General features: G+C 34.8%; 1 protein-coding gene across 2 annotated transcripts in view; it reads left to right on the top strand.

The window, feature by feature from the left end:
- The window catches only part of LOC145667004 (uncharacterized), an 81,548-nt gene that overhangs the window by 41,677 nt on the left and 16,947 nt on the right, over positions 1-22,924 (top strand). For both annotated transcript variants that reach the window (XM_081734684.1, XM_081734683.1), the window contains exons 2-4: positions 5,277-5,427; positions 9,726-9,814; positions 21,138-21,384. In XM_081734684.1, coding sequence (XP_081590810.1) covers positions 5,283-5,427; positions 9,726-9,814; positions 21,138-21,384 — 481 coding nt within the window. In that variant the 5' untranslated portion in view covers positions 5,277-5,282. The remainder of the gene's footprint in view (positions 1-5,276; positions 5,428-9,725; positions 9,815-21,137; positions 21,385-22,924) is intronic.

Here is a 22,924-nt window from a genome sequence, read left to right on the forward strand (position 1 = left end):
AGGTTCCTAATGTTGGTTTACACCTAAAATCCTGTACTTCTACCGGATATGCTTCGCTTCTGCCCAAAATCCCTTGTTTGTACCGGAAATCCTTTGCCTCTACTGGAAATTCTGCCGAAAATCCTGTGCTTTACCGGGAATCTTTTGCATTTGCCAAAAATCCTCTGCTTCTATCGAAAATCCTGTGGTTCTACCGAAACTTCGCTTCTATCGAAAAATCCTATGCTTTACCGGTAATGATTTGCTTCTGCCGAAAGTCTGTACTTCTACCGGAAACCAATCCCGGAATCAGGCGTTTACCCTCTCAGCTTTTCTAAAAACAAGCTAAAGTGTCTCGAAGGATTAAGCTAACCAATTGATAATTTTAATGTGGAGGGTGTGTGGTCAGCTATATCATAAATCCCACAACTGTTAATTTAGTTGGAGTTTAATGTCCCTTTCAGGACTGAAGCTATTAGTATATGAGACGTAGATATACATTTTAATGTGGAAACCGCTCCCTCCGAAATCAAACCCAGGACCCCGCGCACTAAAAGCTGACCTGCTAGCCATTAGACCATCGGGAAGGGCCTCACAGTTGTTGTTGCTGGTTTTCTGGACTAGATATGCCGAGGCTTGTGGCGTGATTCTGAAATGCATTTCTCTTGGAGGCGAGACAGTGCGATGGGAAAAGTGAGGGTTGATTATGTATCGTGGCCTATGGCCTATGCACTCGCCAACTGTCACGCATTCAAGACCAAGTCTTAGTTTGGAGTTCACATTAATAGTGGGGCCCGTCCCTCATAACCTTGGTGTTACATAAGGGCGCAAAGCATAAAAACTGAACTCAATGCTTAACCAGTCTAGTATTCCTTAGTATTCCATGAAGTAGTTGTTCATTCCACCATTTCATTCGTTTCTCATCATCATCGCCTCCTTTAGCCTAATAATCGTGGGACGTAAAACTTAACGATTTTATTTCCCCATGGTTGCCGTCTAAGGATTAATCAGATCCCAACTTCTGTGGTTTAACTGGAACCTATATGTATTATTGTTACCAACTAATTTTTGAAAATAGATTCGTACAAGAACAAAAATATAGAGTAAGTGATCCTTCGTTTATGTTGAGATTATAAACCGCTCTCATTATGTAAACTGCAAAAATTGTGTTCGTGGTTAGTAAGTTAGTGAGATCGCTTTGTATGTCAGTCGAATTCAAATTGTTGAAAGCAAAAAGTTCTTCACTGCCTCATGTGGTGGATGCAGGCAGGCTACGTTCTTTCAGCCAATCAAAATACACAGAGACAGCTTTGTCTTCTTATTAGGAAACGAACCAGGATTTGACATAAAAGTGCGTTCTTGCTCTCGTAGGCTTCTATAAGAACAGGCATGATAAGTTCTTGTTTTAAAGTTCTGACCGTCACTATTAAGACATAGAGCCGCAATGGTAGTAAAGCATTCACCTCTGGTCCTTGGTTCGATTCCAGTTCGAGCCAAGTGTGCTTTGTGGTGGACAAACACCGTGTGCATGGGTTTTCTCGGGGTTTTCCCGTTTCCTCTCACTTTCTTTATTCTACCATTTCATTCATTTATCATCACCGCCGTCTCCTTTAGCCTAGCCGGCATAATCGTAGGACGTAAAACTCAAAGATTTTATTAAGAGACCTACATAATTTTAACAAATATATAAAGTTACAGTGTAATTTCATATTATCCAATGCAATTCCAGATTGCTAGTATAGTAGTTTCCAATGTAGGCTGCAGTAAAGTGGTGGTCTTTAGTACGAATAGTTCTTCGTTCCATATCATGTCCCGAACTCTCGAAATTTTTTCGTTTCCTCTCTTTTTCTCACTTCATCAATTTTTTCCATTATCGTTCACTTTTCACACACTTCTTTAGCCTATAGAGGCATTAAAATTGAAAATTTAATATTGATGCCATTTTATTATTCAAGGTCATATTTCTGCTTAAAAACTAAAACACGAGAAAAATTAGGGAGGCCTCGATAATAGAACGCCTAACTCTGGTGTGTTAAATCAGTGGTTCGACCTCAGCCCACGCCAAGTTAGGCTTTATAGTGGACTTACACCGTATGCATAGGTTTTCACAGAGTTCTCCCGTTTTTTTCCTCTTCATTACACTATTTCGTTTAGTATAATTGTTACTACCATTTCCTTTGGCCTCGAAGCAGAAACGTGGGATGTTAAACTAAAAGGAAAGAGGAAGAACACTTAACTTTTGCAAACATGAAGTGCCAAGGACAAATCTCAGCAAGATTTCATACATATGTGTGTGTATGTGTATGTATGTATACAATGCAGTTGGAACAGACTTACCCCGAAGTAGGAGTAGCAAATGAATTAGTGAAAAGCAGTGAAAACATAATTATAAGTTTCTTTTTTTTTTGGGGGGGGGGGGTAGTGTCAGTAATCTCGTGAATGTTATTCTGCGCATTCTGATTGGCTGCTTTGGCAGTCGTCAACATTTAAACAATGCGAAGGAATTAGTAGGTACTGCCTTTCTGTGGGGTACGCAGAATTTCATAAAAGAGGTTGTTCAAGCATTAAATCTCCTATCTTTCCTTTCTTTCTCTCTCTCTCTCTCCATGTACTATATATATGTATTAATATAGTAGATGTTTCATTTTTCAAAATACCTTGCGCAAGAACGGAGGGGTTAAAACCCGAAACCACCTTGCATATACCAGTACTGCCATCTATTGGTTGTATTACTTTTTAAATACATAAAATATACTTTTATACCAGTCTTCAAATCGATGTAAATTGAAGAAAATCATGTAAATAAATAAATAAAGAAGTGGCTAGGGAAATCGCATTTTAAGAGAACTTCAGGTAGAAGTAGCGATACTGCATACCACCAGGACAGAAACACTGATCACAATGCTAAAAACGCTTCATAAAATAGAGAGAAAAAATTGAAGGTGGACAACATAGTACCTACCTGAGCGTATCTAAGCCTTTACTATTATTTGTACTACTTAAGCCTCAATGATGAAGCGTTTCAGCGGAAGTACTCGTAGTGATAATATAGTATTGTGACAATGTTTTAAATATATTTTGGTAATTTATACTGAGAAAAAGGGTAATAGTACAATAAACTACTAGCAATAGAAGCAGTGCTAGGAGAACAATTCATGGAAAAAACTTATTTTTGTATTAATTATTATGTTGTGTGACAGTGATGGACTTCGTAAATTATGGTACACCTAAGGAATGTATATTTTCAAACGATATGAGGATTAGAAGATATGAAAATTCACCATTTTGATTGGAAATATCGTGACTATGTGAAAGCTAAAATGCACTCTTACTATCGGTTGGAACGAACAGCAAGACTCATCTAATTGTGGAAAAATAATGGCTAGTTAGTTTGGTTGAGTACTCTAATCCATCGAATAAAATTAAATGCCACCTATTTAATACGTAAGTCTATTTGGCTCTTAATGAATGCAGTAGGTTCAGAGACAAAGGTGAATAAGTGTTGCGGATGTGGGAAAAGAAATAAAATCGTCCTCCATTGATCTTAGTAAATCTTTATTGTAAGTTCACACTTCGTTCACTTAACGTTTTACAGATTTGCTCCTTGTATTTCCCCTAATTCTAGATTTAAATAACAATCAGGTTTGTCTTTTGTTCTGATCAAAATTTGATTAGGTTTTCAAATTTGATGGCCCATAACTCTGAAACCAAAGGTGTGCATAGGAAGATATTTCAGATGATTGCTTAGCAAGTGAAGTCTATTTCCATGCCAAGTTTGGTAAGATCGGACCGAGTTCTGTAGATTGCATATCTTTGTGATTTCAGAATAACAAAATTGAATTAAGCACGCAAAAATCACAGGCAATTAGAATCATTTGTCAGTAGACAGGGTTCCCACTCGTCCTGGAAAACCTGAAAATGTCCTTGAATTGATTTTGTCCTGGAAATGTCCTTGAAATTTACAGAAATAGTGCATGTCAGTTTTTCATAATTATAATAAATATTTTAATTGATTGCTATTTTTGTTTACTATTCCTGTTTTTGTGCGGCAAAGACGACATATACGAGGGTGATTCAGCAAGTAATGCCTCCAAGGTGATACCCTTATTTGTGTTTGACAGATAGCACCGATACAGGTATCAGTGGAAAGGTTGCAATATCAGCTACAAATGGTGGCATTATTTTTCACCGCTTTACGGGCAACACACTTGCGCCAACGCGAAACAAGGTTTTTCATGCCGTCGGCCAAGAATGGTGGTGGCCTGCTGGCGACACCATTGTCGAACTGCTGCAGGGTGTTTATCGGTCACGAAAGTCACGAAATCAGAAAACGGTCATGGAAGTCACGAAATTTAGCTTTTGGGTCACGATTTTTTAAAATTGTACAAATGTAAGTACAGATTGGAAAATTTTGTTCTATAAAACGTCAAAATTCACCACCTAAATGTCTATGGTTGGCTTTAGACGCTACCAAATCGCAAGCAAAGTACGTTTCTATCGCATGCATGAAAATTCGGCCTAATGCGTACCCAAATTCGCTCTTGAAAATGTTAGGAAATTTTATGATTTGGTAAAGAAAAGGTCACGAAAAAGTCACGAAATTTCATTTTGGAATTTTAGTAGACACCCTCTGCTGCTTCCCCAACTGCAGCGTTGGCTCTTAAGGTGATCCTAAAGTTTAAGGAAGAGTCAAAAGTCGCAGAGTGCAAGATCCGAACTATAGGCAGGATGAGGTAGCACACTTTGCCAGCAGATGGGACAACTTTGAATTTTTTTGGTGGAGGAGAGGACGTACTCCATGGACTGCCGTTTCGTTTCCGGGTCGTAATGGTGTTTCCACGACTCGTCGCCAGCGATGGATGTTCCTGGGCGCAAATCTTCCGCAGTCAAAAATTGAATGACAGCTCACTGTTTGAACCAGACGTCACCACTGGATGCCATGACTCTAGAACGAGAAGAGAGAAAAAAGGTGAAATAAGTGATATTCTATAACTTAAACATCAGTGCATTCATGATAAACAGTTCAGAATGTTTGCAGTACTACTGGTCAAGTAGTGGGCTTGTAGGCATTAATTCCTGCAGCACCCTCGTACTATTTTGTGGGAAGCAATTTGTTTATATATTTAGATCAGGTGCAATGTGCAAACACAAAACCGGGTACATGACATCTTTTTTTTTTTTTTTTTGTACTTTATTTATTGTTGTATTTTTCATAAAAGAGAAAGGAAGTTGATACATAAATTGCTTTCTTTCTTTTAATCTTTCTTTAGTAACACAATGTCTCCTTTCTTGTATAGAATTCAATGATGATGAAAGTATTTTTCTGCGGATTCAATGGCTTTGGACAGTTGCCTCAAATAGAAGATACCACAGTTCAGACCTTCACAAAGTTTCCCACAGACGTGAACTCTATAGCTTGTAGCTGGAGCAGCGTAGTATATTCAACAGGTAACAAATGTATATCCAATTTGGAACTTAGTAGTTGGTTGAATTGTATAATTCAAAACCGTGTGCTAGAAGTGCTGCTGATTTAATACTGTAGTAAGCAAAATTCTACCAATTGGGTTAAGACTAAAATTGTACCGTATTATTTGCGTTTAACGAAAGAAAAGTCCAAGGATTTTATATATATATATATATATATATATATATATATATAGTAATCGATGAATAAAATGATATGGATGAATAAGTCCTCATGCGTAGTTTTTGAGAAACACTTTTTTTTTTTTTTTTGTAAATGTTAAATTTGTGCAATAGGAGAACTTCCCCAGTTTTAAGATGAAACTGATAATGAAGTATCCACTGACCAAGCTTTTCCATTATGGCTGTAGCAAGATGATAATGTCCAGTATGGTTACTGAAGTATAGCCCTAAATTAGGACAGTTTTTCAATTTAACTATAATTCACCGAAGATAAGACAGACATCAATCAGTAGATAACATCGAACTGAACAAAATGGCATGCTTGAGGGCAAATTCTGATGCGTAGTTCTTGAAAAAACGTGAAGGAGAAAAAAAGACAGAGTGTGAGTTTTCGTATGCAAACAGTAGCACGTGACGAATTTTTTTTTTTTTTTTTTTTCATGTTAAAGAGTGTGTCCTTCTTTGCCCTTCTGATGCAGTTGATATTTTTATTCTGCTACAGTAGATTGTTTACTGAAACGATTCTGTTGTCCTCTATGGTTGCGAAACATGGTCACTTACTCTGAAGGAAAAACGCAGACTGAAAGTATTTGAGAACAAGATCCTGGAACTGACATTCGGACCTAAAAGGAACGGGAATGGGGAATGGCAGAAACTTCATAACGAGGAACTATATAATTTATACCGTTCACGAAACATCGTTAGGGTCATCAAGTCTAGAAGGCTCAGGTAGGCAGGTCATGTAGCTAGGATGGAAGAAAGTAGGAACGCTTTCAAAGTTTTAACCGGAAGACCAATCGGAAAACGACCATTAGTAAGACCTAGGCGCAGATTGGAGGAGAATATTAAGATGGATCTCGCAGAAAAAGGAATCCAAAGTAGAAACTGGACCCAGTTGGCTAAGGATAGAAGTCAATGGAGAGCTTTTGTTAAACCAGCATTGAACCTCTGGGTTCCAGTCCATAGTCCATAGAGTTAGTTTCAGTTAGAATATATTGTTTATGATATCTGTATAAAAGTATCCACTATTGAGGAATAGATTGTATCTATTATTTAATTTTTACTAACAGTGACACACACTGCTATTTATAAATCAATCAATCAAAGCCCAATGTATATTGACATGGCCCAATTTAATGGTATGATTATGATACAAAGGATCTGAATTTCTGTTTCAGACTATATGGGTTTTGTATTGGACAAGCATGTTATTCATGGATTTCTTCGCCTATTCTCGTTTTCCTCCACTTTCAGTGTTTAGTCAATAATTTCCTTAGTCAGGCTTGCCAGCGACCTGGAAAATATGAAAAACCTGGAAATGACAGGGAAATTTATTTGTGTCAGGGAAATCCTGGAAAACCTGGAAATGTCAGGGAATTTTGTATACTGATAACATTTTTTTTAACTTCAAAAATTATTGAAAAATGCCCATTAAAACACAAAATACAGTAAAGTCTCTTTAATTCGAAGTCCAAGGGGACAGGAATAAGTTCGAATTATCCAAAATTCGAATTAACCAAAAACTCATTTTTAAGTAAAATCAAGAAAACAAAATAATTGTACTGTATATGGAAAACTAACATGCAGTGCACCCTACCTTTAAAAGCATCTTACCTTTTAAAGCACCACATTTTCGTAAGGAATTAGAATACTCTACGCGATTCGACATTGTGCATAATTCGCGCCAATAAATCACAAACGAATCTGTTTACATTTTTGTCACTGCTTTTAGTTCAGTTAATTGGAATTGCACAAATGTCTCGCACAAGTCATTTGCTAGTGGAGGACAGGGTTCAAGGTCATTCACACTTCTATAGAAGGGATGGACACTTCCAGGTTATTGAGAAGGAGGAGAGATGCATACCAACTACCTTCTGCCAGATTCTCTAGAGCAAGAGGGTATCCAGCAGAGGTGGTATCAACAAATAATGCTTTCTCTTTCCCACGGTCGCCTCTGGATAAGATAACAGATAAACAAAAACCAGTTGGAATTCCATTGTTCTGTTTGTAATCTGTCGAACACTACACATTTTTCCACTCTAAATACTTCGAATTATCCAAACAGGAGATTCAAAATTTCGATTTATCCACGATTTTGTACCATTGTTTTTAATACAGTTTTCAAGGGGAGTAGACTTTAGTTCGAATTATTCAAGTTCGAATTAAAAAGAGCCCGCTGTGCGAAATCTGTCGTGTCTTATTCTAAATAAAATTCGTACTACCAAAGTGTAAGCGAAGGGAAGATGTATAATATTCTTGAGTAACTCCATAACAAGAACATAGTTGTAGCTGCGAAAGCTGAATAAGTAAAACATCAATTTTCCAAATTGTGTGTTAGCAATAAAAGAGAAGAAGGAATTCGAATCATTCAATGTATACACAGATAGGTTAAATGTCTTCTATTGCAATCTACTTTATAATTGTAAATTCGTTGATCTGTGGGACATAATTAAAATGTTACTTGTCCTTTCCCATGGAAATGCTTCTGTTGAGAAGGATTTCTAAGTTAACGAAGACATGCTGATGAAGAATCTTTGGTGAGTTTACGAGTTGTTCATGATACTATACAATGTGCTGGAGGACCTCTTGGTATTGATGTAGACTCAAAAGTGCTTCAGGGAACCGCGGTGGCTCAGTGGTAGAGCGTTCACCTCTGGTGCATGGGGTCCCGGGTTCAATCCCAGCTCCCGCCCAAGTGAACTTTGTGGTGGACAAACACGGTGTGCGTGGGTTTCCTCGGGGTTCTCCCGTTTCCTCCCACTTTCTTCATTACACCATTTCATTCATTTCTCATTATCACCGTCTCCTTTAGCCTAGCCGGCATAACGTGGGACGTAAAACTCAAAGATGTTTCAAAAGTACTTCAGTACATATGTAGATCATATACATGTTATGAAGAAAAGATGCAAAGGAAAAGAACGAAAACCACTGCAAACGAATTAAAGAAAAAGGAAAATAAACGCATAGCTGATCAGATTACTAATTAAAAAAAAAAAAAAAAGGAGGCAAAATTTTATTAGAGACTTCCATTGAATGCAAAATTTGGAACATGAAATTAAGGCCCTGAAATCATCTCTAACGTAAGGTAGAGAACTGTTGAAACTAAGGAAACATGCAGTAGTAATTTGTTTAGTGTGAACTTCCATAACAGAAATTGTTTACGTAGACTGCAGTCACAAGTACGGTACTGTAGTTTTATTGTAATGAAAGAAACACATCAAAGATTTAAATCTTGTTAATTGTGTATTTATAAAAAGTAAAAAAAAGTGAATGGAAGGCAGTGGGTGGATATGATGGAGATCTTTCCATTTATTCTTTCTTTGAAGGAAGGAATTATGTCCGGAAAATAATAGATTTTGCCTGGGAAACCTAGAATTGTCAGAGAAAATTGATTTCAAAAGTCCCTGGCAACCCTGTTAGTATAGATTTGTTTTATCATCATCATTTTTGTTCGTTTATTTGTTTGTTTGACGTTGATTTCGTCTCGTTTTAGAACAGAAGCTGTAAGAAACGTGGATCTATACCTTTACGTTGGATCTGAACTCATATACAACCTCGCACCGGGAATTTTACCTCAATCTCGCGCATGGAAGGCAGAAACGCTAACCATTTATCTTTTGTAGCTAGGAAAGAAAGAGATATGTTTTCATATACAAACGGAGCACGAGACCTTGTGAATAATATACTAATCATTTACATACCCGCTGATAATTACGTTGACGTCGGATGATTTCTTTTTTTTTTTTTTTTTTTTTTGTCAGTGTAAATTTGAAATGTTTTTTTCTTAAATAAATAAATGAGCTAGTCCGTAGGACATAATAGATGTCAGAGAATTGTGTAACATAAAATTACAAGAAAATTTCGATAATGAATTGGAATACTTGTTTTCATGCGAAGGAATTGTCAAAATAGATAGGCACTGCTGATGCGTGCTTTTGTCGGCGACTGCACGCAATGATGAGTTCAGAGGGTGTCCACATCCTAGGTCTTACTGAAATTCCTCTTTTTCTGGGGGAAATTTGAAGTTACCACAGTACATATTATCTTATAATTTTTAATGTCAAAATATATTAAAATAGAGATTTTTTTTTTTTTTTCAGATACTGGTTGTTTCATTTCGGGGTTTGTGAACGATTTAGCCCATCAACTACAGAAAGTGGAGCTGCCTGTCTCAATTCCTATTGTACAGGTAATACATGTTTTCTTCTTTAAGCGAACAGTGCAGGGGATAAAGGGACAACTCCAGATTTTACAAGTATCTCTTCATGATTAAGTGATTAACACGTGTGTGCCCGTGTTTGACTTTCGGTAGGGATACTTCTTTTTGGATCTTTCTGTAAGCAGTAGCTCCCGTCTCATATAACCATAATGTTGAAAAAGGGCGTTAAATTCTAATTAATCAATTAACTTTGAAAGATACTTTTCTTCCTGCAGCAGATTGGTTCAAAACAAGTGACTATTTTTCATAGTGTGGAAGTGCAGTAGACTTCCAAACCACTGAAACAGAAACTAACGGATGCATAACTTGCGGTCGTAATATAATAGAAGTACAAGACTAGAGATAAAACTTATTCTTGCGGTATTAAGAACAACTTCTCACTATCTGTTGCCGTGTTTTCACTATGACGATCATTTTAAACCGGAAATCGTATATTTCCAACACATTCAATTCGAATACATGGACAAAACTCCGGATAAAGCCAGTGACGGATCTAGCCCTAGGCCGGGAGCCCTAGCTCCCCCCTCCCAGGTTTTAGAGTGAAAAAGATAGAAGCTATTATTTATATATTTTTAACCGTTTATAGTAAGCCTTGTCTTTTATTCTTTATCGAAAAATTTTCAAAACATTGGATATAGTTTCAGTTGCAGTTATGCAATGTGTAAAAGTAGGAAACTTTTACAGGACTCGTGAAAAATCATGAATCAATTTGCAAACACAATCGACGAATTAGTTCTTGATTGCATCACGATTTTTATGTTGTGTCACTGTGGGCTGGTAGTAAAATATAAGAAAATGACGAGAAAATGCAACAAAGATGTGTGATTACGTGAGAAGCAAAAATTAATTGTTACAATTTTTTGCTTTCCTTTCAAAGTTTTGCTGAATAATACATATTATTCGTAATCGGAAAAAAAGAGTATTGATACAAAATTAATATCCATGTTCCCCATATTCACGAAATTTTCAGTTTGTGTATTTCCTGTCAATTTTTTTCACAGTAGGAAAAGAAAGCTTTTGAATGAAAGGGCTGATTTAAAAAACCCAGACCAATGATTAAAAAAAAAAAAAATACTATTTGAGATACGTTCATGCAGTAGAGCAGTTTCTCTTTGACTAGCTTTGCCTTCTGGAATTATTCAAATGCCCAAACAACAGTTATATTGGGAGATATACATGAAGCGGATATAACATGATTTCCGTAAACTCATGGTGTACCTACCATAGTCTGGGTTCTGGATGTCTCCTCCCCCCTTAGTTTTTATCTTCTAGATCCACTACTGGATGAAATTTATTGCTGGAACGTTGAAACCATATCAGAAGTAAGCAGTTGCTTTTTACCGTTTTTGCTCTATGAAAATCAATAATGAAACCGGAAATAATATTGAAGTTCTACCACTTCCCATTTTACTTAGAGACATGCTGCTTGTCTTTTCTTGAGACGCTGAATCGATTCTAAAAGACTGCTGGTCGTTATCTTTTATCATATTTGTTCTTTGGCGATCGATGTTGTATCTATTATCATATTTGTTCTTTGGGGATCAATGTTGAAACTGGAAATATTTAATTTCTACTACTTCCGGTTTGAATAGGGAGCTAACAAAATGGATGAAACATATTCTTGGGACACTGAATCAATTCCAAAAACCGTTTATCGCTATCTAATATCGTTTTTGCTCTAGTTATGGCGATTAACGTTAAAATCGGAAATGGCCGATTTCTACCATTTCCCGTTTGAATAAAAGGTTAATGAAGTAGATATGAACCCACTGTTCGGACGCTAAATCGATTCCAGAAATCCCTTCTCGATATCTCTTACCATTTTTCTCTTATACCGTTGACAGATATGTAGACGTACATAGTCGTTGCATAAGTCTTCCGATACTTGTGCATAGTATACGTAGTTTGGAAATATAAAATTGTACCAAAAGTCAAAATTTTACTGACAGGTAGCGGTGTCAAGATTATTTTTGTAAGAAAAAATGTTTTAATGGGGATAAAATATATCAGAATTAAGTAGAAGGTAAAGGTTTACTGAATAAATTTAATAGATGTAGTAGTTTGAGATTTATGGCAGATAATGAAAAGCAAGGTAAAAGTATTTATTTAGATATCAATATAAGGAGACATAATAATAAGTTCATTACCAATGCCAGTTCAGTACTACTGGCACACAGTAGATCCATTATAAATCTGCTCATTCCGCAAATGCCAAAGCAAATATTTGGACGAATTTCTTCTTACGTGCAATTGTAATGTATGGGGAGGCGTGATTTCTATTCAAATAGTGCAGTTCTTTTGCCTAGCTACACTTCATCCTATCACGGTCGCCAATTTGTATATTTTTAGCTATGCCGTTATGATCGTGTACTCCTCTACACAGTCTAACATTTAAGTAAATAAAATCTTCGGAAGTCTGATGGCTACTTTAGGCAAAAAGGGGTGGTGACTTTTCACCTGTCACAGAGTGGATGAAGTTATAGAAAACAGTCACTTACAGATATAAAATCGGCGACAAGTTCTTCATCGTTAGTACACGACTCTGAATAATGACAACTCATAGATTACACAATTAGACTTAGTTCTCTGGAGTTACACGTACAGACAGAGATTGACCATTTATTGAAGCTTGACAGTATGAACGGGTACCCAGGCCCATTATTAATTAACTAGTATAACCAAGTTAGAAGGAATTTACGTTTCGGTAGACTTCAAATCGACACCAATGACATAAAATAGGTAAGACTGCCTATTTTTCCCAGATTGACATCTGCATTGAATAACGTTTACACACAATACGGTTTCCGTACGGCTTTGAAAAACTCCCAAAACTGTAGAAAAGAAAATTACTCAATATAAGAATTGTTACACAGATCCCAATGAGAAAATCAGGTGTCTATGAAATAAAATGTAATTGTCATGAGAGTTAAATAGGAAGACCAAAAGAAACATTAAGGTATGTATCAAGAAACATATTTGGGATTCGAAAGCGGAAAGCCGTGTCAGGTCTATCAAAACGTTTAAATGAAACTCAAAACAAGACAGAAGATTTAAAAAAACGAAAAATGAAGCAGTGTGTGTCCTGTTTGAAAATGTATTCATTTAAAGAAACCAAAATTAAATTTTGACAAAGGATGTTTAAGCGATGAATCACAAACAGTTATTACAAAATTCTCACAGCATTGGAATAACCACAAAAGTACCAACATGAGTTGACAATCTTCCACTAAGAAACAAAAGAATGCGCAAATCAACTCCGCTATATCACAACTCACGCCACCTTTATTTGACGTCTGATCGTTGCTTTGACTAAGTGTGTTTCAGCACCGCTCTTCAGTTACCGCGTTTCAGCACCGTAACATCCCATCTTGAAGGCCTGAGCTGCTCCAACGCCATCTGTCAGCGACCGGCTGAATTACGGCCAGCCTAGCGACAAGCACGTGGTCAGCGCGCTGCGTCACCCTGTCACTAACCGACGTATCAGGAGCTTTCTAGACCGTCATGTGTTTTATTCACGCGACTCCTCAGTTCGCCTCACGACGCTGGGTGGACGCCGAATATTGGGAAGTTCCGGCCGGGAATCGAACCCAGGACCACACGAACGTGAGTCCAACGCTCTAATTGCTAGACTACGGAGTACCCATTATTAATATTTATTTATTTATTTATGTTTTATGTATTGTTTGGCTTAAATTAGAAATCCTTTCTCCTCCAGAAAAAAATCAATGCTGAACTAGAGACTGAAATTAAAAAACATATTTTTTGTTTTTTTCGTCGTGATACTTTTAACTTAAAACAGTCAAAGGATCATATATGCTTTTCCTATTTTTGGAGTTATCCATCCACCAGGTGCCATGCAGTTATCAGGTACCAAGCAGTTTAGCTTCGTTTACCATGCAGAGAGTTTCACTAATCAGCAGAGTACGAAAAGCATGTGATTCCTGGAAAAATCTACGATCAGTCATTTAGTGATATACTCTTTCAATTTGTTAGAGTTATGCCAATCTTCGAGAATTTTCAGTATTCAATTTGAGACAGAACTTATGTGGTATGCAAATCATATTATAACAATTAAAAGAATTTATCAGGTCTCTCCGTTACAAAAGGAAACCAATTTTTGGATTTTGTCCGATGAATTTTTCTTATCTTTTAAATTTCAAAGTTTAGAATAGCTTCCTTTTCTTTTGGTAAGGTTTATCTGTTGTCTTTGCCTCACAATGGATTGTTTTTGAAACTTTTTATATTCTCATGAAACAACCAAAATTAAATTTGAATCAGGAAGACCTTAATAAACATGCAGGGTTATCAGGTACTTGCAAAACCTGGAGAACCTAGAAAAGTCAGGGAATTCAATTCTTAATAATACAGAAAAATCAATAAGGTTATTACTTTTTACTTCTGCTTTTGACCTTGGGAAATATTGTGTGTATACTTTTATTTTACTACTAAGCTTCCTAACATAAAGGACTCCCAGAACTTAAGGCGACCAACTGAACTTGGTTGTACCAGTCTAGTTTTTGTGATCTTAATGCCAATAATAATGTTAACCGTCTGGACTGTGAATACTCTTAATCTCCAGTTGATTGTATGAGTGAAGGAGGTGGAATATTGGATAGATAATAGAAGAACAATTTATATCAGGGAATTAAAAAAAAAAAAAAAAAAAAAACTGTTTTCTCTCAGATTTCATGTTTGATGCTTACCGGCTTAAATTTTTAGAACTCTGTGTTAGAATTAAAGAAAATAATTACATTTTAGAACCAATTAAGAGAAGCATGAAATCAGGTTTTTAGCAAGTTACTGAAAAGTATTCAACTAAGGAATCTGTATGTTTTGATATGAGTAGTCCATTTGAGTCGAAAAAACTTGAGCGTAAACGCATCGCTGATCAAATTACTATAATAGAGAGGAAGAAAGCAAAGTTATCAAAAGAAGCTGATCTGGAAACAGAAGCTATCAACGTCGAAATTGCCACTTTGAGAAAATCTCTTTCATAATGCAATAAAAAGTTGTTACAACTGTTTGTTAGTTACAGCATGTTGTATGCCAGGTTCTGTTTATTGTCATCAAAATACATCATGTAAATTTTTGTTATTAATATTTCTGCTTAAAATATGTGTGTGTGTGTGTGAGAGAGAGAGAGATTGAGTGAGTGAGTGAGACTTTTAGCTAACAAAGATTTTCTAATATACACTAGAAACTCAAGAAATTCCATCTCGAAAATGTGCTGCATAAACCTGGAAAAGTCAGAGAAAATGAAAATAGAAAATCCCTGCCTGAACATGTCGCAATATTATATCAAAGTATAAACACGACAATAATAAAAGAACTTTAGTCCTCATATAAAGACAATTTTAACCGATATAACCTACAATCGTTGTCATTTATAAATCATTAATTTCTGGCAACAGTGTTTCTGTTTGGTGTAAAGAAAATTATAGCGTCTGCAAGGGGAAATACTACTAGGTGTGAGATAGTTTTGCAATACGTGATAAGGGGAAACTAACAGAGTTTGTCAATAATAAGAGGAAGCTAACAATAAACAAAAATTCTCATACCTTAAACTTCCAAAAGACAGAAAATCTACAACGGTTTTGAGTTACTCTTCACCTCTTCCTCGCCGCACCTAAAGGAAAAAAACTTGTTGCTATATAAAAGACATAATGTATGAAGTTCTCTGGTTATCTATTCTGCAGAATGAATAAGGGGGGATAAGTTTGGAATTCGATCGTAAGATTTCCTTCTTTTAATTTATAGGTGATGAAAAGTCTTTGGTATGTGCTTCCACGTAAGATCACAAACCATAAACACTCAATTTTCGATCTTGAGCTAACATTCAGTTAATTAGCTTTAATTGCGAATCACTCAGCAGAACTGACGATATCGTAATATACGTCGTCAGAAATATCTATCTATTAAAATGCTACAATAGCAACAAAAGCGCCTGAGCTCCTACCTATATCTTTGGACTTCAAACCTTTGATTTACGGTTGTTTGTGATTTCACGTTTAACAAAGACAAATATTATAAGTATGTGTTCTTTAAATAAATTATTTAAATAGACCTTTTTCATATTTTTTTTTAAAAAATTATTGTTCAAAGCCTATGTATTTTAATAAGCCATCTCCAAAATCAATGCAAATGAATTGTGCTACCATCTTTGGAGTTCTTTTAAATTATACGTTTGTGGCCAATCCTTTCGACAATAAGATCTCGGGAACTACAGGCTCCAGAAAGATGACGTTTTCACTGATCGATTGCAAATTTTATGTAGATTGTCCAGTTCTAATTGAATATTTAAAAGATATGGCCATTACTTCTTTATTACATTTTTACGGGTAAACTGGAAGTGTTGAAATTAGAAAAAAACTAAAGCATCATATCCTACTCATAATTTATTGCATCCGTTCATCGTCATACAACGAAATTGGACATGTCATTTATATATATATATACCAGTATACATAAACATACATACTATTATTACATATAGATTCTTATGGTTTCAGTAATTTATTTACTATACATTTAATTTCATGTATACGAATTATTTTCTACATATTCTTCAACCGAGTAAAAGCAATGTTCTATCAAGTACCTTTTCAGTTTGGATCTAAAACTATTGACAGAGACCTGATTTTTTATACATGATGGAAGTAGATTGTATAATAGAGTACCTTTGTGCGTAACTGATTTATTGTATATATTTGTCCTATGTGCATGCAAGTGAATGTCGTCTTTACTTCTTGTGTTATAACTGTGAATGTCTTTGTTAACAATAAATTCACTACTATGTTTTTTCAAATACATTAATATTTCGAACAAATACATTGAGGGAAGAGTCATTATTCCAAGTTCCTTAAAAAAATTTCTGCAAGAAGAGTTCCATTTTACTCCTGCAAGTATTCTTACTACTTTCTTCTGTAGCCTAAAGATAGCAATACTTTTAGGTGCATTTCCCCAGAACATCAAGCCATATTTTATTGTAGAATGAAAATTTGAGTAATATATACACTTAGCTGTTTTTACATCAATCTTATCTCTTACACATCTAACTGCATAGCATAGTTTGCTTAGCTTACTTCTTACATGTTCTATATGTGGTTCCCAGTTGAAATTATTAGATATTTTAACTCCGAGAAAGGTAGCAGTTTCTACATATTTAACTGTTTTATTATTTATTTTTATTATTGCATTGGCTTGATTACTTTTACCTTTGTTAAAATTTAAGGCACATGTTTTATTTACATTAATGATTAGGTCATTTTTATTCATCCAACTTGAAAGTTGGTTCATTGCCGTTTGGCAGTTTGAAGCTAATTCGCATTCATCTTTCCCAGTAACTATTATGTTTGTATCATCTGCATATAAAGTCACACATGAACTATTAATACTTTCAGAAAGATCATTTATATAAACAAGAAAGAGAAGTGGTCCTAGAACTGATCCTTGTGGTACTCCACGATTAATAATTTCTTCACTTGACACACATTTTTGAATTTTATTTTTAACTATTCCTGTGATTTCAGTTACTTGTTTCCGATCTTTGAGGTATGATTCAAACCATTTATTTGCTAAGCCTCTAATACCATAGCAACTAAGTTTTTCTAGCAATATATGATGATTTACTAAATCGAAGGCTTTTGTTAGATCTAAAAATATTCCTATAGATAATTTTTTCTCATCCAGTAACTTTCTGCAGTTTTCTAGAAAAAGAAAAATTGCTGTCTCAGTAGATTTACCTTTCAAGAAACCATGTTGTGCGTTGGATATAATAGAATATTTATTAATGAAATCCATAACCCGATTGAACATTATTTTTTCCAGAATTTTACCTATAATGGGTAGCAATGATATTGGTCTATAGTTTTCTATTTCATTGCGTTTACCTTTTTTGTGCAAAGGTTTAACTTTAGCAAAATTTAGTTTATCAGGAAAGGTTCCTGTGGCGATTGAAATATTTGAGAGATAACATAATGGTTTAACTAAATATTTGTAACAACTTTTTACTAAATTGTTAGATAATTCGTCCGACCCAGCCGAATTCGAATTTTTCATTTGTTTTATTATGATGATTATTTCACTCTCTGTTACTGGTTTCAAGAATATAGATTTATCACATTTTTTAGTTTTAAGTTCCGATAAGTTAGTTTTACTAGTTCCTTTGTTTTTAATAAGAGTTTGCCCTATATTTGTGAAATATTTATTAAAAGACATTGCTATGTCCTTTGGATTTGTGATGTTCACGCCCTCATAAATTATGCTATTTATATGGGTACTACGTATTTGCATGTTGAGCTCTTCTTTGATTACTTTCCACATTGCCTTTGTTTTATTGTGTGACTGAAGAATGTTCCTACTGTTATAATTTTGTTTCGCTATCTTCAACAATTTTTTATAACTAGTTTTGTGTTATCTGTAAATTAATTCATTCATCCCGGTAGGGTAACGCTTCCTAGTTTTATTTAGTTGTATGTTTACCATGTTTGCTTTTAAGATTTCAGGTGTAATCCATTTTATTTTTTTCTTCTTTATTTTACTAAAATTATTTTTTATTGGAAATGCTACTTCAAAACTATGTTTCACAGTATCATATATTTTCTCATATACGTCATTCACGTCGGTTAGTTCATAAATATCATCCCACGTCTCTAAGCTAAGCAAATAAACAAAATAACTAATATTATTTGAACTAAAACATCTCGTTATTATAGGTGTTTCACTGGGTTTCCCTATAGTTGCAGGTGTTTGTTTTAAAATGTTTATTTTTACAATTTGTGCTTCATGATCTGAAAAACCTGTATTTATAACTTCTGAATCATAATTCATGACTAATGGATTTACTAAAATCTGGTCAATGTTAGATACTGAGTTTTTTGTTATTCTTGTAGGTAATTTAATTGTGGGATTTAAGTTGTATGTTTGAAGTAAAGATTCAAAGTTTTCATTGAGTTTTTCACTTAGAAAATTTACATTCAAATCACCTACAATAATTGGAAAGTATTTTTTAACATGAAAATACGCCAAAATTTTATCCATCTTATTGATAAATATTTCAATGTTACTGTCGGGATTTTTTGCAAAGGTATCTCTATTACACAACATTCAAACTGTTTTTCTTCATTAAGTTTTTCAAACATAATACACTTTTTTACTTTCATTTCATTCTTAACAAAAATACATGATCCACCTCTTGATAAATTAGTTCTACAATATCTTGCTGCACAGGTAAAGTTTGGAATTGCAATATAGTCAATCTCATCATTTCTATGCCAATGTTCTGTTACACATATAATATCAACATCTCTGTGCAAATCATGTAACTGTACTGTTAATTGGAGTTGTTTATCTGTATTAAAACCTTGTGTATTTTGATGGAAGAGCGTAAGTGGGTTATTTTTATTAGTAGGAATTTTATTATCGTATTTCTCTGGGGGCTGATCCATGTTTTTACATATTGACGTGTTTTGTTGATTTTTAGTGTTCAAATTAAGTTTTAATTTGTTCGAATTCGTACCTTGATTCTGATATTTACCATCTATTTGTGCAATGTTATACATAAAAAATCACCATTACTGAGTTTAGAAGGAGGATTTCTAATTCTGCTTGATTGTCGTATTGGACATGGTATTTCGCTATTATTTACAGTACGTTTCTTATATGTATCAACCTTCGTTTTTTCAGTTAGTTCTATTACCGGATAATACATATTACTAACATTACTGCTAATCTGCCCTTGCACTAAAACGTCATTATTAGAATCTTCAGCTTTGTGATCTACCTTATGATCAGTCTTCTGTATTAAACAAATTCTGTCCACATAATTGAGTCTTTAATCATAACGGTTTACCTTACCTTCGGCACCTACGTACACTACATTGTCTACATTACTTTGCACATTGGTTAGATCATCTATTTTATATGTAAGCGGAATTGCATTGGAATTTATACTATAAGCTACATTTGCAGTTATCATTTCCTTTAACTTACTACACAAATACTCTTTCCCTGTACTCATTATACATTCCAACACTACATAATTGTTTACGGGAGTTGCATGCCTCTCAGGCGTTTGTTTCATGGCCAAATAATAATGAAAACGAAGGATAAGCATTTCTCCACTCTAAGTTGAATCTTTATTGTTTGGAGTGTTTTGCCCAATGAACACCATATATCACTGACATTATGATTAATTGTGTGTGTAATGTATTTGCTTATTACATACTACATGCAAGAAGAAAGAAAACACTGATCATGCATGAATTAAAAACTCCAACCGGAAGTAGGCTCAAATCTTGTAAACGGTGCGAGATATTGAAAAAGTAATCGAAAAAATCTCTCCTTTATGGTACCTCTCGCCAATTTTTAAGAGGTCTTTAACTTGTGTCTGTAAAGAGACATGTACAGATGTGAGGAATAACAAGGAGATTCATGCTCATATGTGAATGATGCGCTGTGTAGAGAGCGCAGGTTCAGCTTGTCTGTATATTAAAATGTTAGGTTTATATATTTGTGTCCAAAGAAAAGTTTATATGTTTGTCTCTAATCCTTTCGACAATGAGATCTCGAAAACCATAAGTGCTAGAGACGTGCCGTTGTCGCTGGTCGATTCCAAATTTTGTGTAGATTGTCCAGTTCTAATTTAATATTTAAAAACATGGCCGTTATTTGTTTAATACATTTTTAGCGTACAGTGGGATTGTTGAAATTTTAAAAAAGTAAAGCATCATATCTTACACGTTATACATTCCAATACCATACATTTGTATATGGAGGTTGCATATTAATCAGGCGTTTTGTTTCATGACCAAATGATGATGAAAAATGAAGGATAACCATTTCTCCGAGCTAAGATGAATCTTTATTATTTGGACTGTTTTGCCCAATGAATACCATGTATTACTGACATTATAATTAATTGTGTATGTAATGCATTTGCTTATTACATACTACATGTAAGAAGAAAAAAGACTGATAATACATGAATTAGAAACTCCAACCGGAAATAGGCTCAAATCTTGCAAACGGTGCGAGATATTGAAAAATCTCCCCTTTATGGTACCCCTTGACGATTTTTATCAATACGTCTTTCACTTGTCTGTAAAGGGAAATGTACAGATGTTGTGAGGAATGAGAAGGAGATTCATGCTCATATGTGAATGATGCGCTGTGTAGAGAGTGCAAGTTCAGCTAGTTTTAACTTGAAACATTTAAACACGCATGAAATGTTCATTTTGTATAAAGTTCAAACAATCTTTATACTAATAACCTATTTTATTTTGTTATCTTCTAGAGTGCAGTGTGTGAGAAGCATGCCTTGTTGGTAGCCAAAGATGGTTCTTGTTGGCTTTATGAACGTTTATCAGGAAAAGTAAGAAAAGTGATTAATTTTACGACCACGGAACAAGATGTTGAAGAAGGCAGCTGTGAACAACCAGTGGAGGAACAAGATGTTGAAAAAGTACGAGTGATGCAAGAAGAACAACAAGTAATCAAAGTCTGTTGCAACGAACAACAAAATCTAGCATTAACTTTGGCAGGTAGGTAGTGCACAGTTTATTTTCCAGTACAAGTTCTTGTTCTTGAACCCGTACTTGAGTTTTATAAGTGGTACGAGGCAGCCTTATTAGGTATGTCCTCTATTGCCCTTTGTTTGTTAGAGGTTAAAATTAAGATTAAACTCTACTGAAAGCATAACATTATTTGTTTTTGTATTCCCTTGTGTCCAGCAATAATCCTTGGAAAAGTCTCCAATTTGTGTGTTCTGTTGCTGACGTCTCTAGATGGTAATTATAACAAGTTTTGCTTTTCTTAGGCATGGAACGTAAAATATGCATAGTATAGGTCGGACTGCAGAAATCTAAACTAACCAAACAACAAATTTCTTTCAAATAAATTCTTCACTATTTATCACACATGTATTACTAAGGTTGACCGCACATTGACCAAAGAACAGGATAACCAAACCGAGGCATAATACTATTGAATAATGCAACAATCGTCGTACCGTATTGTATTGAGACACACGAGCTCTCTTTAGACATCCTCTCCTTCCCCCCCCCCCCCCCTGTGCCTGGGCTTGGCTGTCCTGCCTCTAGTCAATGTACGGCTGACCTAGCACTCGTACAAGTCTTATAAAAATACAGTTATGAAAAAAACTAACAATCATGCCAGTAGTCAGAGGCAAACCTAAAGAACCCCCCTTCCCCCCTCAGAATTCATTCTTGTTTCTGAGGATTTCACATTGAAACTTCGGAAAATGGAATTGAAATAAACACTACGTTTTTACTGATATACAAAGATGAAAAAGAGAATGACAATCGGAATTGGAATCCAGGATCTTCGGCATGCCGTGCCGATGCATTAACCATTACGCCACTCAGTCCGCTTCCTAGAAGAGCCATACACTCTCTCACTCTTGAAGTCAGTGCTCTATACTTAGATCACATGGGTTGTTCCACAACCCAGCTGTTGTGCTTGGAAAATCCAGTGCCCATGTTTAGAACACTTTTGACGGTTGTATTATCATTATATTTTAATGGGAGGAGGAAACAACCGGATTTTTTACACGCCAAATCCTCTGTAGGTGCGAATTTAATTATGTACAAAGAGTGAAAAATGGTGTATCAAGAGTTTTTCACTCCTTATATATTATTGAATTCGTACCTACAGAGGATTTGATGTATAATATCCAGTTGTTTCCTCCTTTTGGTAATATATAACTGTGTTTTTACGTTTAATCAGAATAAGTTGATATCCAAGAATAGTTTAAGGTATATAGAAGTATTATTCGTAAATTTTATTGCGAATTCAGAAATATATATATAATATATATTCTTTTTCTAAATACTTTCATTTTGTTAATATATAATGTGAAACAGTTCGGCAAATTCACACATTTGTCGGGATTTATTAGGACTATTTTAAGATTACTTCCGTAATATTGAAACAAGGGACCATAAAATAAACTACATTTGATACCAAAAATTTTATTACAGATTTCTGTTTGCATTCGTCAAATATGTAGAATATATCTCTAGCGTTATTTCAATGTGAATATAGTAGAACAATGTTCCTCAC

The sequence above is a fragment of the Thermobia domestica genome, chromosome 12, assembly GCF_964235325.1.
Source record: "Thermobia domestica chromosome 12, izTheDome1.hap1.1, whole genome shotgun sequence".
Classification (NCBI taxonomy): domain Eukaryota; kingdom Metazoa; phylum Arthropoda; class Insecta; order Zygentoma; family Lepismatidae; genus Thermobia; species Thermobia domestica.